Source organism: Octodon degus, unplaced genomic scaffold, assembly GCF_000260255.1.
Source record: "Octodon degus isolate 3935 unplaced genomic scaffold, OctDeg1.0 scaffold00123, whole genome shotgun sequence".
NCBI classification, from domain to species: domain Eukaryota; kingdom Metazoa; phylum Chordata; class Mammalia; order Rodentia; family Octodontidae; genus Octodon; species Octodon degus.
The window spans coordinates 3,271,435-3,287,605 of NW_004524699.1; the positions used below are offsets into that span (position 1 = coordinate 3,271,435).

Here is a 16,171-nt window from a genome sequence, read left to right on the forward strand (position 1 = left end):
CTTCCGCTCTAGGGTCCTCGATCCTGTCCCGCTGCAGACAGACATGGCGCACCCTCCTTCTCCCGTCCCTGGAGTGACGCAAAGTCTCTTTCTACGCCTTCTTGCACAGAAAGGGAGCTCTGCCCTTCACCTCACCTCACCTCCAGAAGCCGCCGCCCTCCGGACCATGATTAATTTTAAAGTCGAGCCTACCCTGGGACGGCAGCTTCCTGCTCAGAGGGCCTTCCACCCTGCACAGCGCTGGTCCTGCGGCACCCTCAGGACGCCAGGCATCCAGAGGGCACGAGCTTGTTGGCACTATTCAGAGTCTCAGGCCATCCACCTCAGCGCAGAGCGCAGGCGCTGTTGGGGGCCCAATACCGGTGGGACTGGTGGGGGAGGCGGAGGTCTTGCTCTCCCAGCGTGGCACCAAGGTCAGGAGTGGGGAGCGGGGGAGCCTGGCCAAGTGCTGACCCAGGCAGGCGTGTGGCCGCCTGCACCTTTTACCCAGGCAGAGCAGCTCTGGCCTGTCTTGGGGACCCATGGGGTCAAAGCTATCGAGGGAGGGGAAAGGCTCTGAGGTGTTGGGTCTTCACGGGATGATGTTAAGGGGGTGACATGGGGGTGGGCTCACGACAGGCTGTGTGGTCCCTCATCCTGGATCCCAAGCCTAAGAGTGGAGGGACCAGTGTCTGGGGAGCCCTAACAGGGCCGGGTGCCGGGGCTCCCCAGGTCCCCAGCAGGCCCCCAGATGACCTGCAACAGCGGTGCATGTCCCCTGCTGCACACGGGTGACTGTACCCCCAGAAGTTATGTCACCAGGCTGCTCCATCCCAGGACCAATCTCCCTAACCCCAACATGTGGCCAACGTGCTTCCTGCAGCCCATAAGGAGCGTCTAACCTTGGGAGTCGGTGCCCTGCTCTCGGGGACTCAGAGAGGAGAAAATGAGGGGCACAAAGAAGAAAACTGGGACAAGATGCCCTCGTGGGAAGGTTCTGAAGAGAGTGTGCTGCCCCAGGGTGGCCCTGGGGGTACAGCGGAGGAGCTGACAACCAGAAGCAGCCCCTGACCTGGGATGTGCCAGGGTGGGCTTCCCAGGCAGGGGAGGGCAGAGCAGATGTGAGCTTCACTTGGGCACCGACACTGTAGCCTATGGGTGGGCCGGGCCCCAGGGTGGGTAGACACTGGCGGGCACTGCATCTTATCCCAGGTGGCATTAGGTTGTTATTCACCGGATCCCAACAATAACACCACCACACTCCGTGATGGACGTGGACTTGGCCATAAGGATGTGGGAGGGGCATGGTCAGTGCCAAGTGTGCACCAGCCCTGGCCACAGGGGACATAAAGGGCGCCTGGAGAGGAGCGGACCCAGCCTCATGCAGCCTGCGGGAGACCTGCTCAGCCACGAACACAGCGCTGGGATGAAGACCCTGCTCCTGACGCTTGTGCTGCTCGGCCTGGTGGCTGCCCTGCAGGCCCAGGACCCCCTGTCCCTCCAGCCAGAGGAGCCAGATGTGAGGCTGGGTGGGGGCGGCAACTGGGACGGTTTGGGGGCACTGTGTAAGGCCGGATCCAACCCTGCACTCCCCACCTGGTGTGGTCAGAGATTGAGGAGTTCTGCAAACGTGGCCGCTCCTGGCCCAGGGTGGGCATCTAGCTTGGGTTGTGCTGGGCTTAGGGCTCCCCACTCCTGCTCCAGATCACAGGGAAATGGTACATGAAGGCCATAGTGACCAACAGGAACATGACACAGAGCCCCAGGCTGGCATTCCCCCTGACAGTGACAGCCCAGGGAGATGTGAACTTCGAGACCAGGATCACCTTCATGTGAGTGTGGCCCAGTGAAGACCCTCGGTTCTGCTGCCCTTCTCTCCTATCCACAGTTAGGATGTTGATGACAAAAGTTCCCTGAATTTGAGGAGACACAGTCCTAGGTGGCACCTTACAGTTCATGTGGGGATGGAGTGGCATTTTGGGGATCACTTGGTTGGAGCAAATGCCCAGGTTGCTGAGCTGCTCAGATGTGGCCCGAAGCCGCCTGTCCCCATGCCTCCTGATGTCTAGGTGGAGGGGCGGCTGCCACAAGAACACGCTGCGCTTCCAGAAAACCAGGGACCCCAGCGTATATATGTGTGAGTCCTGCCTGCAACGCGCGAGGCCCTCCATATCCCTGTCCTAGGAGTGGCAGTCTCCGCTTGCCGCTGACACTGGGTGTCACAGCCATGTCCAGACCTGGAAGTCACCAGGCCACGCCTCCTTCTCGCTGGCCCTGGGAGAAACTGAGGGCTCAGAACCCAGGAAACAGGAAGGACAGCTCTGGGGGGCTGGGGCCGAACTCCAGCCTCACTGTCCCTGGCCTCCATGGCTGGAATCCGCAGCTGGGTTGGCTCCTTCTGGCAGAGGGAGGGCTCCCACCCAGCAGGGCTCCTGCCTAGTGATGGGGACACAGCTGGGGATCCTGGGTGACCCTGACTGCTCCCTAATGTGGTCTCTGGAGACACTAAAGAGCACTTTCCTCTGTCGTCTAGTTTGGAACCTCACGCGCATACACATAGAGAAACTGTCCGTGAAGGGCCACTACATCTGCTACGCTGAGCACCAGCTTCTCTTCGGGGAGAACTTGCACATGGGATACCTCCTGGGTGAGGGGCCCACGGACCCCAGCCCCTGCCCGCCGTCTTGACCCAGGGACTCAGACACCCGGGCCACCTTCAAGGGCCCAGGCACAGTGTGTTGCGGGTAGAGTGCCAGCTCTGTACCCTTGGGAATCTGGCCACTTGGAAGGGACATTAGGGACCCTGCAGCTTTCTGGGGCCTCAGATGTCAGGACAGGCCAGCTGGAAGGAAGTGGCCTTCAGAGGCCTTGGGGGACAGGGCCCCTCCAGGGTCAAGGACAGCCTGGAGCCTCCAGGACAGATAGGAGGTCCTTCCAGACCAACGTGTGACACTGCAGGACTGCCCTATCCTCTGGTCACAGGGCAGCTCAGGCCCCAGGCAACTGTTAGCTAGGTGGTGGTCACCACTTCCTCCCTCTCCGTTTGTCCTAAGCACTCCCAGTCCCCTCTCAGGTCCCCCTCCCATTTCACCTGTCCTGTGTCCTGCAGGGAGGACCCCGGAGGAAAACCCCAAGGCCTTGGAGGAGTTTAGGAAATTTGCACAGCGCAAGCGATTCCCACAGGAGAAAATTGTCATCCCTGAGCAGAGGGGTGAGCGGACCCCTTGGACCACATCCTCTCCTGTGTCCCTCTGCATGCTCTGTGTCCCTCCATGTCCCCGTGTTCCTCTGTGTCCCCGGTGTTCTCCCATGTCCCTTGTATCTGTGTCCCTCAAGTCTCTTTGTGTCCCTCCATGCCCCTCCTTCTCCTCACGGGCCCCTGGGCTCTGCCTCTTGGAGGGTCTGAATTCTAGCGTCCAGGGTCTCAGTATCCATCCAGGCTGCCTTTTGACTGCCGGGTTTTTCTTGGTCCCTACAGAACACTGTGTCCCCAAGCGTGGCCATGGTAAGTGACCCCTGGGAGGACAGCGTTAGGCCAAGGAGTTCCAGGCTCTATCTCTCTGGCCCCCTCCTGTGCATGCAGGCAGCAGAGACCCCCACTTCCTACCCCTGGGCCAGGCTGCAGAGGACATCTAAGGAGTCACCCTGAGTGTGGACATCTGGGAAGTCCTGTGTTACCAACGCCGGCCCAGCACGTCATCCTCAGCCTACCCCCTCCTCCCCTAGACCCCCAGGTGCCCGGTGACAAGGTGACACAGAGAGGCCACCACTGTCCCCACAGCAGAGCCCTGACCTGGGTTCTTCCTGCCATGCAGCAGTTGCCCAGATCTGCACCCTGGAGCTCTCCCTCCCTGCCAGACTGGGTCTCTGGACCCAATCCCCACCCCATGGCAGCCTCCACCTTGCCGCTGACCCCACCCCACTTCAAATAAAGAACTTCAGCAGCAGCTGTGGCTCAGCCTGTCTGTGACCCCTCAGGCGCTCCGTTGGGCCCACGTGGGAGCATGTGGGAAGCCACGGGGTGGGCAGGATGGGGGACATCTGCGTCATGGCTGCAGATGGTATGCAGGTCCCAGGCAGGGGTCCTGCCCAAGAGGGACTTGGGGACCCTCGAGGGCTTGCTCACACGACTGGGCTCAGTGCGGGGGTGGGGGTGGTGCCAGCCTCCATCATCACCCCTCAAGCAGACAGAACCAGCCGCAGCCCCCCCCCCCCAGGCTCCCTCCTGTGGTTTGTCCAGGGCCAGGGTCTGCCCTGACTCGGCCTACAGGACACAGCAGCCACTGTAGGGGCAGAGGCCCTGTCCTGGTGAGAAGACACCCCAGAACCACACGTCCCAACGGGACCTGGGTCCCCAGAGGACAAGCCTCAAGTGCGCCTCCTTCCTGAGGGCTGGGATGGGTTGGCCAAGTGACCGACCGCTCAGCGGCCCTCGCCCACCTCCCGCCCGACCCTCAGTCTCCCCGCCGCCCCGTCCTGCCTGGACCCGGGGCTCGTGCTGCCCGAGGTCTGTGGAGTTCGCTGTCTCTGCGCGGGGGCCTGGAGCGCCAGGGCCGAGGCCGGGGTTCCGGGCACACACGTGCACCCACACTGGCAGGAAGTGGCCGGGGCGCAGCGGAGCGCTCGGCGAGGGCTCGGGCCTGGGACCCGGGCTGCCCTGCCCTGCGCTCGGCCGCTCTGGCGTCAGGCCTCCTCCTTCACCGCCCATCTGTCCCACGCGAGGCCCGGCCGGCTTAATCCGGGCCACTCTGCGGGCCGCACAATGGATTCTGGGTCAGATTTCAGCCGCCTTGCCCTGAGACGACAAGAGTCACGGTGTCGCTTAAGGACGTCACACGACTTTCTGGCTTTCCCTCTGCTTGTGCCCTTCGATGTTTCCTTTCTGAAGCCTCCAGCGCGGGCAGAAGCAGTCGCCCACCTGCGGTCCGCAAGGTCCCTGCCGCTCCACGTGTGGACACGTGGGGGACCCCGGGGGTCCCCCAAGCCTTGCCTCCGGGGCTTTGATCCAAGGGTGCAGACACGCGGTGTCACCGTGGAGTCACGTCACGCCATGTCCCCCAAAAGCCCACTTTCCCCTGACAAAATGCCACACCGATTCTGCAAATGCAGGCAGTGTCGTCTGCACACAGCGACGGGGTGAGCCAGGTTTTGTGCACGTCACCAAGGCTCCGTGCCCAGCGGGTGGAATCACTCAGCCCCACTTCCCCTGGCAGGGAGAGAAGCCGGGGATGGCGCAGCCCCGTGGGGGCTCTGCAGCGTCCAGGGCCGCGGCTGGTCCTGGAGCTCTCCAGGGTCGGCGGCCCCGACGTCCATAGCTTGGTAAATGGCTCCTCTGTCCACACAGATTTCTAGGACCTTCTGAGCCAAGACCACCGCAGAAATACCGCACGCAGGGGACAGCCCGGCTAGAACCCGGCTGCCGAGGTCGCCGCAGAAGGCCCGCCCACACCGGCCCGCCCAGCCAAGAGGAGTGCGGCTCGTACAGCCCGGCAGCCTGTGATTGGTCCGCATGCACGTCTGTGATTGGCTTGTGTCCGCGACTGCTGATTGGTCCAGCTTGGTCTACTGCACAAGCTTAGGGATCTGAGCCTATTGACTGGTCCACGTTCAACTTTACGGCTAGGTTCAAATTGCAAGGCACTGAGGTCGGGACTGACGCCTCCAACAGTGGGCTTAGGGGTTTCCAGGACACTGCAGTTATGGCAGAAAAATGGAAAGGCTGAAATCTGTCCTGGGCATGTCACATAAATGCACTCCCACAATGTGTGGCCTTTCAAGAGAGATCGAGAGGGTGCATATTCCCCGCATCATAACAGGGAGAAATGATGTTGGTTTTAGTGCAGCTTCTACTTGAAGTGGGAGGAAGGTGACATTACTAATAACTTTCCACCGAAACATCTGGCAGCTCTCATAGACAGAATGAGCAGAGACATAAGCTACCAAGGCCCGCTGGAGAAAAGTTGCTAGCTCAGGGGGCGCTAGGCCCCCTTGGGCGTGGACGCGGGGCTTCTAAGGCCCCACGTGCTGCATACCCTGACTTGCAGCGCCGAGTGGACAGGGCCTGTCCCCTGGCGACACCCAGCAGAGACGCGCAGAAGTGACTTCATTTTAATAGTATATGAGTTGATTCACAGAATCACAAAGCATGAGTGTAGTGTCCACTTAGAGAAGAAAGCCTCCTTTCCATGAGAAGGATTTCTCAGGTCGAGAAGCCCAGACCTCAGAGGTAAAGGCAGAAGGCAAGGAAGTGAGGGGTGCAGATGAGTCTCGGGGAGCAGAGTGAGCCCTAGGCTGGGCTGCCCTTCAGAACTGTTGTGGACAGGAGCTGCCCTGTGCTCCCTCCTCCTCCTCCTCCTCCTCCTCCTCCTCCTCTTCCTCCTTTTCCTCCTCCTCCTCCTCCTCTTCCTCCTTTTCCTCCTCCTCCTCTTCCTCCTTTTCCTCCTCCTCCTCTTCCTCCTCCTCTTCCTCCTCCTCCTCCTCTTCCTCCTCTTCCTTCTCCTCCTGCAGAGCTGTCTGCTGAAGTCCTGACTCAGCCTTGCATATTGGGTTGGGTGTGGGGTGATGGCAGTGTGTTCTCTCGTAGGTTGAAGTGTTTGTGCCCCCCCGAGATTCATAGGATGGAATTGAAACCACCAAGGTGATGATGCTGTTAGGAGGTGGGGCCTTCCGGAGAGGATTGGTTTGCGGGGATGGAGCCCCTGAGAACAGGATTCGTTCACTTACAGAAGAGGCCGCAGAAGGCTGCCTGTGCCTTCCACCGGAGGCCATTTCTATGAAGCATCAAAGAGATTCTCACCTGATGCCGTGTGGGCCAACACTTTACCTGGAGCTTCCAGCCTCCAGCAGTATGGGAAATAAATTTCTGTTGCTAATAAACCATCCAGGTTATGGTGCTTTGTCACTGCAACTTGAGAGCATTCAGATGGGCTGTACGTGAGCTGGTGGAATGCTGACGGTGTGGTGCCCTTGGCATGCTGGCCGGTGGTCTCTGCTACGGACTTAGTGGTTGGCGTCTGCCGGCTGGCTGTTGGTTTTTCTCATTGTTAGTGTGCGTCGGTTGGTAGCGTGTGATTGTTGGTGGTATACATTGATTAGCTGGTGCTGTGGGTGTCTCTTATGGTTCAGATCGAACATGTTCCTCCAAAGTGTTCTGAAACAAGGCTTTGGAAGGTACCAGATCATGGGGCCCTGGAGTCGGTGGATGAATCCCTTGATGAGTTCCTGACTGAGGTGGAGTTAGGAGGTGGCGTCTCTTCCAAGTCACAGCCTGCCCTGCCCCAGGGAAACTGCTGAGCCAGAAGGAACTCTCTGAGTCTGTCTTAGTTACACTTTTCTCATTGCAGGAGAAAATACCTGACACCCAGATTTAAAGATGGAAAGGTTTATTTAGCTCACAGTTAGTGGAGGCTTCAGTCCATGCTCAGCTGGCTCCAAGGCAGGGCAGCACACAGCAGAGGGCAGCCGTTCATGGTGGTTAAAAATCAGCAAAGAGCAGAGGCAAGAAGGAGGGACAGCGGCAGCAGAGGCAGAGGCAAGCCCTTCTCCTTTCCTCCTATCGCCTTTGGGCTCTCTGTCCCGGGCTGTGTGCAGCATTCACACCCATAATTCCAGCAACACTCACACCCACAATCCCAGCAGTACTCAGATCCACAATCCCAGCAGTACTCACACCCACAATCCCAGCAGTACTCAGACCCATAATCCCAGCAGTACTCACACCCACAATCCCAGCAGTGCTCAGACCCATAATCCCAGCCTTGGATCATGAATTAATCAAACTCTAGAACCATGTCCCAGTGACTGCATGAGGCTTTGAGGGGACAACTACCCTTGGACACAGCCATAGCAGAGTCCAAGTCCTCTTTGTGTCGCTGATGTCCAATAATGGAAGGACTGTTTAAGTTCAATTCCTGAGGCTCTTTCTTGGCTGGCAGAGGGGCTCCACCCCTTGTCCTAGCTTTTGATCCTTCCTGGTGTGTCAGACAATTTGCTTTAGCTGCCTGTTGCATGCCAGTTGAAAAGCAGAATCTTAGAGAAAACCAGGTGTCAGGTGGGAGAAGCAGCCCTCGGACAGTGGACAGTGCAGCCTGCACCGGGCACAATGGGCAGCAAAGCTGGGCCTGACTCCTCCCTAGGGTTCCAAGTGAGAGAACTAGATCTCCTGGAAAGCCTCAGGTCATCTGCAAGAGTCTGCTCAGCACATTTTGGCTGATCAGCAAGTTTGCTTTTCGATTCCAAGTGGGCTGCTTTCTTTGACTGGAGCCCGTGAAAGAGCTGTGAAGCAGCGCTGGGACCGTCCTGCAGCTACAAGTGCGGGGCTAGCGCACCTTCTTTCTGCTGCACTAAGACAGCTTTGTTCATCGGGCTGCCCTGGACGTCTTATTCAGCCCTAACTGGAATATAGTCGTTTGTGAGGTAGCTCTGAGGCCCAAGGAAAAAAATACATTAGGAACATTGTAAAATCCAAGCAGCCATGGGGTCTACCATGGAAAGGGACCCGTAAAGACAGAGGAAAATCTGTAAAGAAGTCGTTGGTTTGGGGGTATATTTTCAGTAAGGAATGTTGTGTGATAAGCATTTCCCCTGACAAGATAAAAAAGAAAAACAAAGGAGAGAGAGAGAGAGACAGACAGAGAGAGACAGACAGAGACAGAGAGAGAGAGAGAGAGAGAGAGAGAGACAGACAGACAGACAGACAGACAGAGACAGACAGACTGAGAGAGACAGACAGAGACAGAGAGAGAGAGACACAGAGAGAGAGAGAGACAGAGAGACAGAGAGACAGAAACAGAGACAGAGAGACAGAGACAGAGAGAGACAGAGAGAGAGAGAGAGCGAGAGAGAGCGAGAGAGAGAGAGAGAGAACCAAAAAGTTTGTGAAGAATGAGGTATTTTTGTACCAGGAATTGAACTCCCAACCTTGCACTTGCCAGGCAGGTGTTGTTCTCTGAGCTGTATCCCTGGCCCTGAGAGTGAAATTTATGAAAGGAACTTTGTGGAAGATGAGGCTGATGAAAGGATGTCCCTGTGCATGCCAGCTGCTGTGCTTATGCTTGCTGGTGTGCTAGGCCCAGGACTGACTCCTTCTGAACTTCTCTGATGAGAAAAATGTGGCTCAAGGGGCTCCCACGCGGGTGCATCAGCAATCACTTCCCTCCATTTGGGACCAGACAACAATGGGGAGAGCTTCCTGGTGACAAGGGACAGCGGAAGCAGTGCTGGATTGGCAGTGCCCTCAGAGCGACTCACAGGGACAGAGGGGTGCAGCCATGAGAGTCAGGGAGATGAGGGTGGAGCCACCCGTCCTCCCAGCCAAAAGGTGGGAGAGCCTCGAGGTTACAAGGAAAGGGTCCTCATGCCACATCCACAAGAGACCACCAAACCCCTATGTTAGTCCTGAGTCAATGAGACCCAACCTGTAGGACAGTCACTGGGAGATCCAAATATTGAGACATACCCAGGTGAAGAGAAGCAGGCTGCTAGTTGGGGTGGATGTGCTGGTGGAGGAACCCATGCGTACCACATGCAGGGCACCCCTGCATGTACGCAGGGCGGCTGTGGAATGCAGCCGAGCAGAGTGAGAGCCAGTGACACCGTCTGCCCCATGTAGGGCCATTAAAACCAACCTGCATAGACTAGCAGGGGCATAGGAAGGACCTGTGCCCAGTCCTTGGGCCTAGTGATGGTCTGGTGTGGCCAGTGAGAAAGCCAGGTGGCTCACGGAGAAAGACTATGGCCCACAGAGCCGTGTGAGGAGGGACCCGCCCGCCCCGCCTTCAGCGCTTCCTCCCTGCTGAGCCCGGGGTCAGTTCACACCCACCCACAATGGCAGCACTGGACCTTTCAGGCCTTCTCCCAGGGCCTCGACCTGTTATCTTGCCCACTGCTGTGGCAATGTCTCCTTCTATAGATGACGTCAGGCTCACCTTTGAGTGTCCTGCAGACTTAGGAATGCATCTGGGGATACACAAGGACAAAGCGAAGAGGGGCGAAGAGGGGTGAAGAGAGGTCCACCCCTACACAGTGCAGGGGCCTGACGCAGTCATCATCTGGGGAGTCTTAGGGTCAGGTGTGACCTGCGTGGTGCCTGGAGAGGTCGTGGTGGCAGCTGCATCAGCCTGCATCAGTGCACAGAGGCGCTTAGAGATGCTCCGAGGACTCTGATGAGTCCCTCGGCTTCACACCCGCCTTGCCCACGTTGCCGAGCTCTGTACAATTTCATAAAAAGGAACTCAAAGCCCTCAGGAAGTTTCCACCCCTACTCCTAGAGACGGCCTTCTCCCACCCTGAACCAAGTGGCATCCTGCAGTCTCTCTCCCCATCCTACGTGTCATTCCGGTACACGTAGGCTATAGTGATGACACAGGGAACCCCAGAACTAAGATGGGGTCTTTTTCTAAGTAACTTAAGTGGAAAAAGACAGACACAGAAGACGCAGATAATGGGCACATGTTTAAGTTCTCTGCCAGTGTCTTGGAGACCCCAGTTCACTGTGGCATAGATGTATCTTGACACTTGAATTTATTCCACAGCGATTTGGGAACTACTACTTCGGGGAGACCTGGTAGGTTTTACTTGGGATAAAATTAACTTTTCTTTAATGGGATCGGGATCAACGAATCGTTCCAGCACAAACGGTCCGCCTCTCGCCACGATGCTACCACTTGCATTAGGTTTTTGTCATAGAGAATCCTTCTTACACGGCCTCCTGGGTCTCTGAGCCAGTGCTTTCCATCATGTTTCTGGCAAATCTGTCTTTGGGTTAGATGGAAGCGCAAACCTATAATCCCGGCACTCAGAAGGTGAGGCAGGAGGATTAGGGCAAGTTGAAGGCCAATATAGGCTACATAGTGAGTTCAAGACCAGCCTGAACTAGGCACTGAGACCTCATCTCAAAAATAAATATGACTGGGGAGAGAGCTTGGCAGCATAACTACTTGCTTGGTAAGCACAAGGTGTCAAGTTCAGTTCCCAATACCGCATGCCATGCCAGCCCTGGAACTGAGTGTGGTGGCATCCAGCTGCAACTCCACAGCTGGAGGGCTGGAGATAGGAGGATCACTACAAGGCTGAACTGTTTCATGAGACCCCGTATCGAACAAATAAATTAGTAAAGATAGATAGATAGATAGATAGATAGATAGATAGATAGATAGATAGATAACTGGCTGTCTTGGCCTTACAGCAGCCAGGGAAGCTGCTGCTGCTGCTGCAGAGCCTACAGGGCTTGAAAAGAAAGCCGAAGCTCTAGGTGAGATGGTCCTACAAGACAGAGGGACAGCTGATGTCCCCTCCTCACAGTGGGGGTCTGCTGAATGAATCATGATGACTTTGATTAAACAACACAAAAAAGAGTGGAAATCCCTAAAACTCAAGGAGTGAACTAACACCACGGTGCGGACACCTAAGCGCAAGGCCTTGCAAGAGTCCTGGTCGGAGGCCGTTCTGAAAGCGCTCCAGGGCTCTATACAGTGCAGAGGGGAGCTTATGACACTTCTTATGTTGATTATTCTTTGTTTTAGTTTTATCAATGTTTTCACCCTGACACTTTCTCTAAAAGCTTCGGAGCTCTGGGTCCAAAACTCCCCAGGCGGGCATGGTCAGGTATCCACTGGCAATGACTTCTGCTGGTCTCTGCTACGGATTCTCCTACAACCCCAGGACGCAAAGGAACCCAGCGTTTACCAGTACCTGGGGAGAGGTCTCCTCGTTGGCCCACTCCCACCTCAAGGAGTATGCTTTCATGTATTGCTTTTTAAATAAATCTTACTCTTGTCGCTACTTCTAAGTGTAAAGCTCAGGGGCCTAAAAACAGGTCCCCAGAGACCGTTCGTCTACTAACACATGGGTTGTGTTGGGCGTTGGGTGTTGGTGTATGTAGGCTGGTATGGGGTGTCAGCTGATTGTGTGTGGTTGGTATTGTGTGTCCACTGATGATACACATTGGTTGATTTGGGTGGCCTTTGAATGGTATTTGTTGTTTGTTGTATGTTGGTTGGTATTGGGTGTCATTGGTTGTGTGCTGTTTTGTGTGTTAGCTGGTATTGACTGTAGGTTGGTGGTGTATGTTGGTTGGTATTGGGTGTCATTGGTTGTGTGTTGTTTTGTGTGTTAGCTGGTGTTGACTGTAGGTTGGTGGTGTGTGTTGGTTGGTATTGGGTGTCGTTGGTTGTGTGTTGTTTTATGTGTTAGCTGGTATTGACTGTAGGTTGGTGGTGTGTGTTGGTTGGTATAGAGATGCAGGATATCAGTTAGTGGTGTATGTTCCTTGGTGCTGGGTGTCAGCTGGTGGTGTTTACCGGTTGGTGCTGGTTTTCTGTTGTTGATATATGTTGTTGCTGTTGGGTGTTAGCTGGAGATGTCTGCCTATGGGTGCGGAGTGTCCATTAGTGACATACAATAGTGCTTGTGGGTGACAGCGATCTGGCTGGCTGGTGTTGGGTGTCTGTTAGCGATGTATGATGGTTGGTGTGGAGTGTCAGTCGGTGTGGTGTTCATCGGTATTGGGTGTTTGGTGGTGGGTATCGGCTAGTGTTGGCTGTCAGTTGGTGTTCCCTGGTTCTGTGTGCCTTTGGTGTTATGGGTTGTTTGTCAGTTTGTGCATGTTGTTTGGCGTTGGATGTTATCAGTGGTGTGTGTGCAGGTTGTTTTCGAGAGTCTATTGGTGGTTCATGATGATTGGCATTGGGTGTTGGTTGGTGGTGCGGTTGCCGTTGGGCGTGTGGTGATGGTGTGTGTCTGCGAGGGATGGGCATCTGCTGGCGGCACATACTAGTTTTGGTGGTTGTCCGTGAATGGTATGATTTTATTCTTGTAGGTGTCATTTTGTGACATGCTTGGGTTGGCGTTGGCTGTCAGCCGGTGCCCAGTGTTGTCACGCTGGCTAGTGTTAGGTGTCTGCTGTGGTGTGCACTGGTTGGTGGTGGACATCTGATTGTGCAGCGCTGGGTTTCAGTTTATTACATGTGTTTGTTGTGTGGTGTCACTTGGTGATGTGTTGCTCCGAGTTGTGTGTCAGTTAGTTGTTGCATTGCCACTGGTCGTAAGTGGTGGCGTAGGCCGGCGGCGTGTGCCCTCGGCTGCCGCACGTTGGCTGTCACACTTATGCCAGGCAGTGTTCTGTTGTCAAGGAAGCCATCGCGGTTTCTCAAGCCCACGTCAATCCCTAGGCCAGAAGCGCGTGGCAGAGGCGAGCCGAGGCCCCGAGCCCTGCGCATCGTTATGGGCTGAAGTTTCCTGGAGATCTGCGACTCAGACAGACAACGAGACATCGTCTCTGGCTGCTCCTTGTGGAACCCAGTTTCTCTTCTTGAGCCGTAAAGCCACCGCAGTTCTGCCTCTGCTTCTGTGCGTAAGAGCTGGCATCGCCCTGGCAGGGCACCGCCTCACTCTGCCTGTCTCTGTCTCCTGGCATCGTTAAGTTCTGCTACTTACAGTACTTTATTCAGGGCCGGGGTGTCTCCGTGGTGAGCACTTGCTAGGGCGTGTGAGGCCCAGGGCTCCATCTCCAGCACCCCCCCCAAAAAAATCAGTGCATGATAAGAAATCGCACTTATTGTGAATTTTTAAGAAAAACTTTCCTTGAAGTATAAAATTCCTGCTGTCTGCCGCGGTGGGGCCAGGCGCCCAGTGCTGCTGGGCACCACGAGCCTAGCCTGCTCTGCAGCTAGATGGCGCTGGGGCTGCACCACCCTGCAGCCGCCTGGAAACCCCTGAGTTGCACCCTTCAATGGACGGACAGGAGGACGTAAATTATGTGCTGACAAAACTCAGAGAAAGGGGTCACGGGCGAGGCACAGGTGATCCTGCCCCTCGGCTGAGTCAGAGGAGGAGGCGAGAATGTAGAGGTGCCCGCAGAGCCCAGGCAGCGCCAGTGCGCAGCGACCCTGCTCCTGGGGCTGAGCAGGGCTCTCGGGGAAGCGTCACCCCGAGGCGTCTGGGCTCGGCACTAGAGGTGCCGGGAGGGTTTCTCTGTCCCGCATTAGATGGAACAGTCGCCTGTCCTACAGCGAGACCAAAGTGAGCCAGAAGGAAAGGGCTGAAGCCTGCGAGAGCTGACCGAGGAAGCTGAGGCCCTCGGGCAGCCAGAGGGTCCTGCTGTGGACCTGGCCCTGGGAAAGCGTGGGGTTGGCCTGCACCCCCCAGGCAGTGCGGCCGCGGCTTCACTCGTCACAGCAGGGCCCTGCCGGGGCGGCCAGCGTGACACAGATACGGACAAGGCGGTCCACAGGTACAGAGAGCCACCTGTTGTCTTGTACCCACTTCCTCGTCAAGCACCGAGCCAGGGGCAGCCAGCGTGACACGGGGCACAGAGAACCACCGTTGTCTGGTACCCACTTCCCGTGAAGGACCGAGCCAGGTGCAGCTGGCATGACCCTGATATTAACATTGGCTTTCACGGCGCCGTGTGGACACAAGCTCTTGGGTCTGAGGACCCGCACGCTCGCTGTGAATGCGCGTGTTTCCTGTCCCGTGTTTGAAAGGACAGTTGCTACAGTTTTCAAGACACCAGCTGCTGCTGCTGGCCCCTGGTTCCTCGTGGCTGGGCCTCAGCTGGGTCACTGTCTCTGATGGTGGCTGGTGGCCGTTCTGAGCCCCTACTCCCTGACTTCTCACTGCCCAGCACCTCCCTCTCCCTGACTCCCACCTATCTACCTGTCCACGGCACCGCTACCCAGCAGCCACACCTGCAGAGTCCACATGGCCTGGCGTTGGCTCCCACAGCTGGAGTCCAGGGCTGGTCAGGCTCCCGTGAGCTCTCATGGGAGCTGGGTGCTTCCTATCTCTGCTCGAGGCCCACAGGGTGGGTTTGTCCCCATGGGGCCTCTTGTGGCTCTCAGATGCCCTCTATGCTCCTTCTCGTGGCCTGTCCACTCCAAGCAGGCACAGAGATGGACACTGCAGGGCAGCAGGACCCTCCCCGCAGCTGGGAGAGTGGTCGTTGTCCCCAAAGACACTGGTCTGCTAGGGAACGGAGCGGCGTGGACGCCAGGACGCCACCAGCAGCACCAACAGCCCCATGGGTTCCACCTGCCTGCAGGAGCATTGCCCCAAGGGGCACGTCTGCCCACACGCTTCCGTGTGCCAGCCTCCCTTTGCGTTCCTGAGACGCCCAGAAAAACCTGAGGAAGTGGAAGGCACCTTCGGGGCAGAGACCATGGCCCCGAGGGAGGCTGTGAGACACAGACTGAACGCAGCACAGTGGGCGTGGAGAAGCAGCAAACATTGGAATCTTCCCCACATTAACCACACGCTCCGTGGCGCCACAGAGACCCTGGGAATTACTGGGGGTTGGGGGGCATTAGAAACACTTTTCATTTCTTCTGGAAATGTGTAAGATTCTCGACAATGCAAATATGCTATGTTCTACTTGGGGCCAATAGCCTACTCTGATTTTGATTGCTCAAGAAAAATGAGAAAAAGGGCTGGCCAAATAGCTCAGCGGAATAAAGCACGTGCAAGCAGATGCAGGGGCTGGGGCTGCCATCCCTGTGCCTGCCGGGCCAGCCCTGCCCCTAGGGTGCACTGAGACGTTGATTAAGACTGGGCGTGGTGGCACACACCTGTAATCCCAGCTCTTGGGAGGCTGTAAACAGAAGAATTACTAGAGTCCGATCTATGCAGTGAGACCCTGAACACTCTGTAGACCCTTCCCTAAAATACAGAAAAGAAAGAAGGAAGGAAGGAAAGAAAGAGAGAGAGAGAGAGAGAGAGAGAGAGAGAGAGAGAGAGAGAGAGAGAGAGAAAAGAAGAGAAAAAGATGAAAATTCAAGATTGGGAGTTTAAAACCCACCCCCCATCCCCCCACCCCGTTGGGGGCGGCCTTGGCGAGCACCGTGGATGGTGGGGCCCTTAAGGGCGATCGCAGCGCAGGGCTGGGAAACCCAAAAGCAGCAGAGGGAGCCACTCCCGGGCAGGCAGAGCAGACGCCGTCCCCGCGGGCCGGTGAGCCTGCAGGCTGGGGGCCCTGGGCGTTCTCAGCTCCCAGGGCTCGGGACAGTGCGGCCTGCTGGCGGAGGCCTGGGCACTCAGCAGGCCTTGGGGGCGTTCCTGGGCACTGTTTCCAGCCTCCCCTTCCTCTCTGGCCAAGCGGGGCAAGGACAGCCACCCAAGTGGAGGACGAGGCAGGCAGGAAGAGCCCCACTCCCCGTCCTCCTGCTCCTGTGAGCTTCGCCAAGGAGCAGGACCCAGG

At 56.8% G+C, this 16,171-nt stretch overlaps 1 protein-coding gene across 1 annotated transcript; it reads left to right on the forward strand.

Moving 5' to 3' along the window:
* The first annotated feature begins 1,246 nt into the window (after positions 1-1,246).
* On the forward strand, positions 1,247-3,615 carry LOC101574047 (vomeronasal secretory protein 2-like). Its single transcript, XM_004640549.2, has 7 exons — positions 1,247-1,498; positions 1,684-1,811; positions 2,049-2,116; positions 2,513-2,626; positions 3,089-3,190; positions 3,458-3,484; positions 3,563-3,615. The coding sequence occupies exons 1-7, from the start codon at positions 1,247-1,249 to the stop codon at positions 3,613-3,615; spliced, it is 744 nt and encodes a 247-aa protein (XP_004640606.2).
* The last annotated feature ends 12,556 nt before the right edge of the window (positions 3,616-16,171 follow it).

Coding starts and splice junctions, on each gene's coding strand:
- LOC101574047 (XM_004640549.2), top strand. CDS start 1,247: ATGGACGTGGACTTGGCCATAAGGATGTGGGAGGGGCATGGTCAGTGC. Junction 1,499..1,683: donor TCCAGCCAGAGGAGCCAGAT/GTGAGGCTGGGT, acceptor CTCCTGCTCCAG/ATCACAGGGAAATGGTACAT. Junction 2,117..2,512: donor GGACCCCAGCGTATATATGT/GTGAGTCCTGCC, acceptor TCTGTCGTCTAG/TTTGGAACCTCACGCGCATA.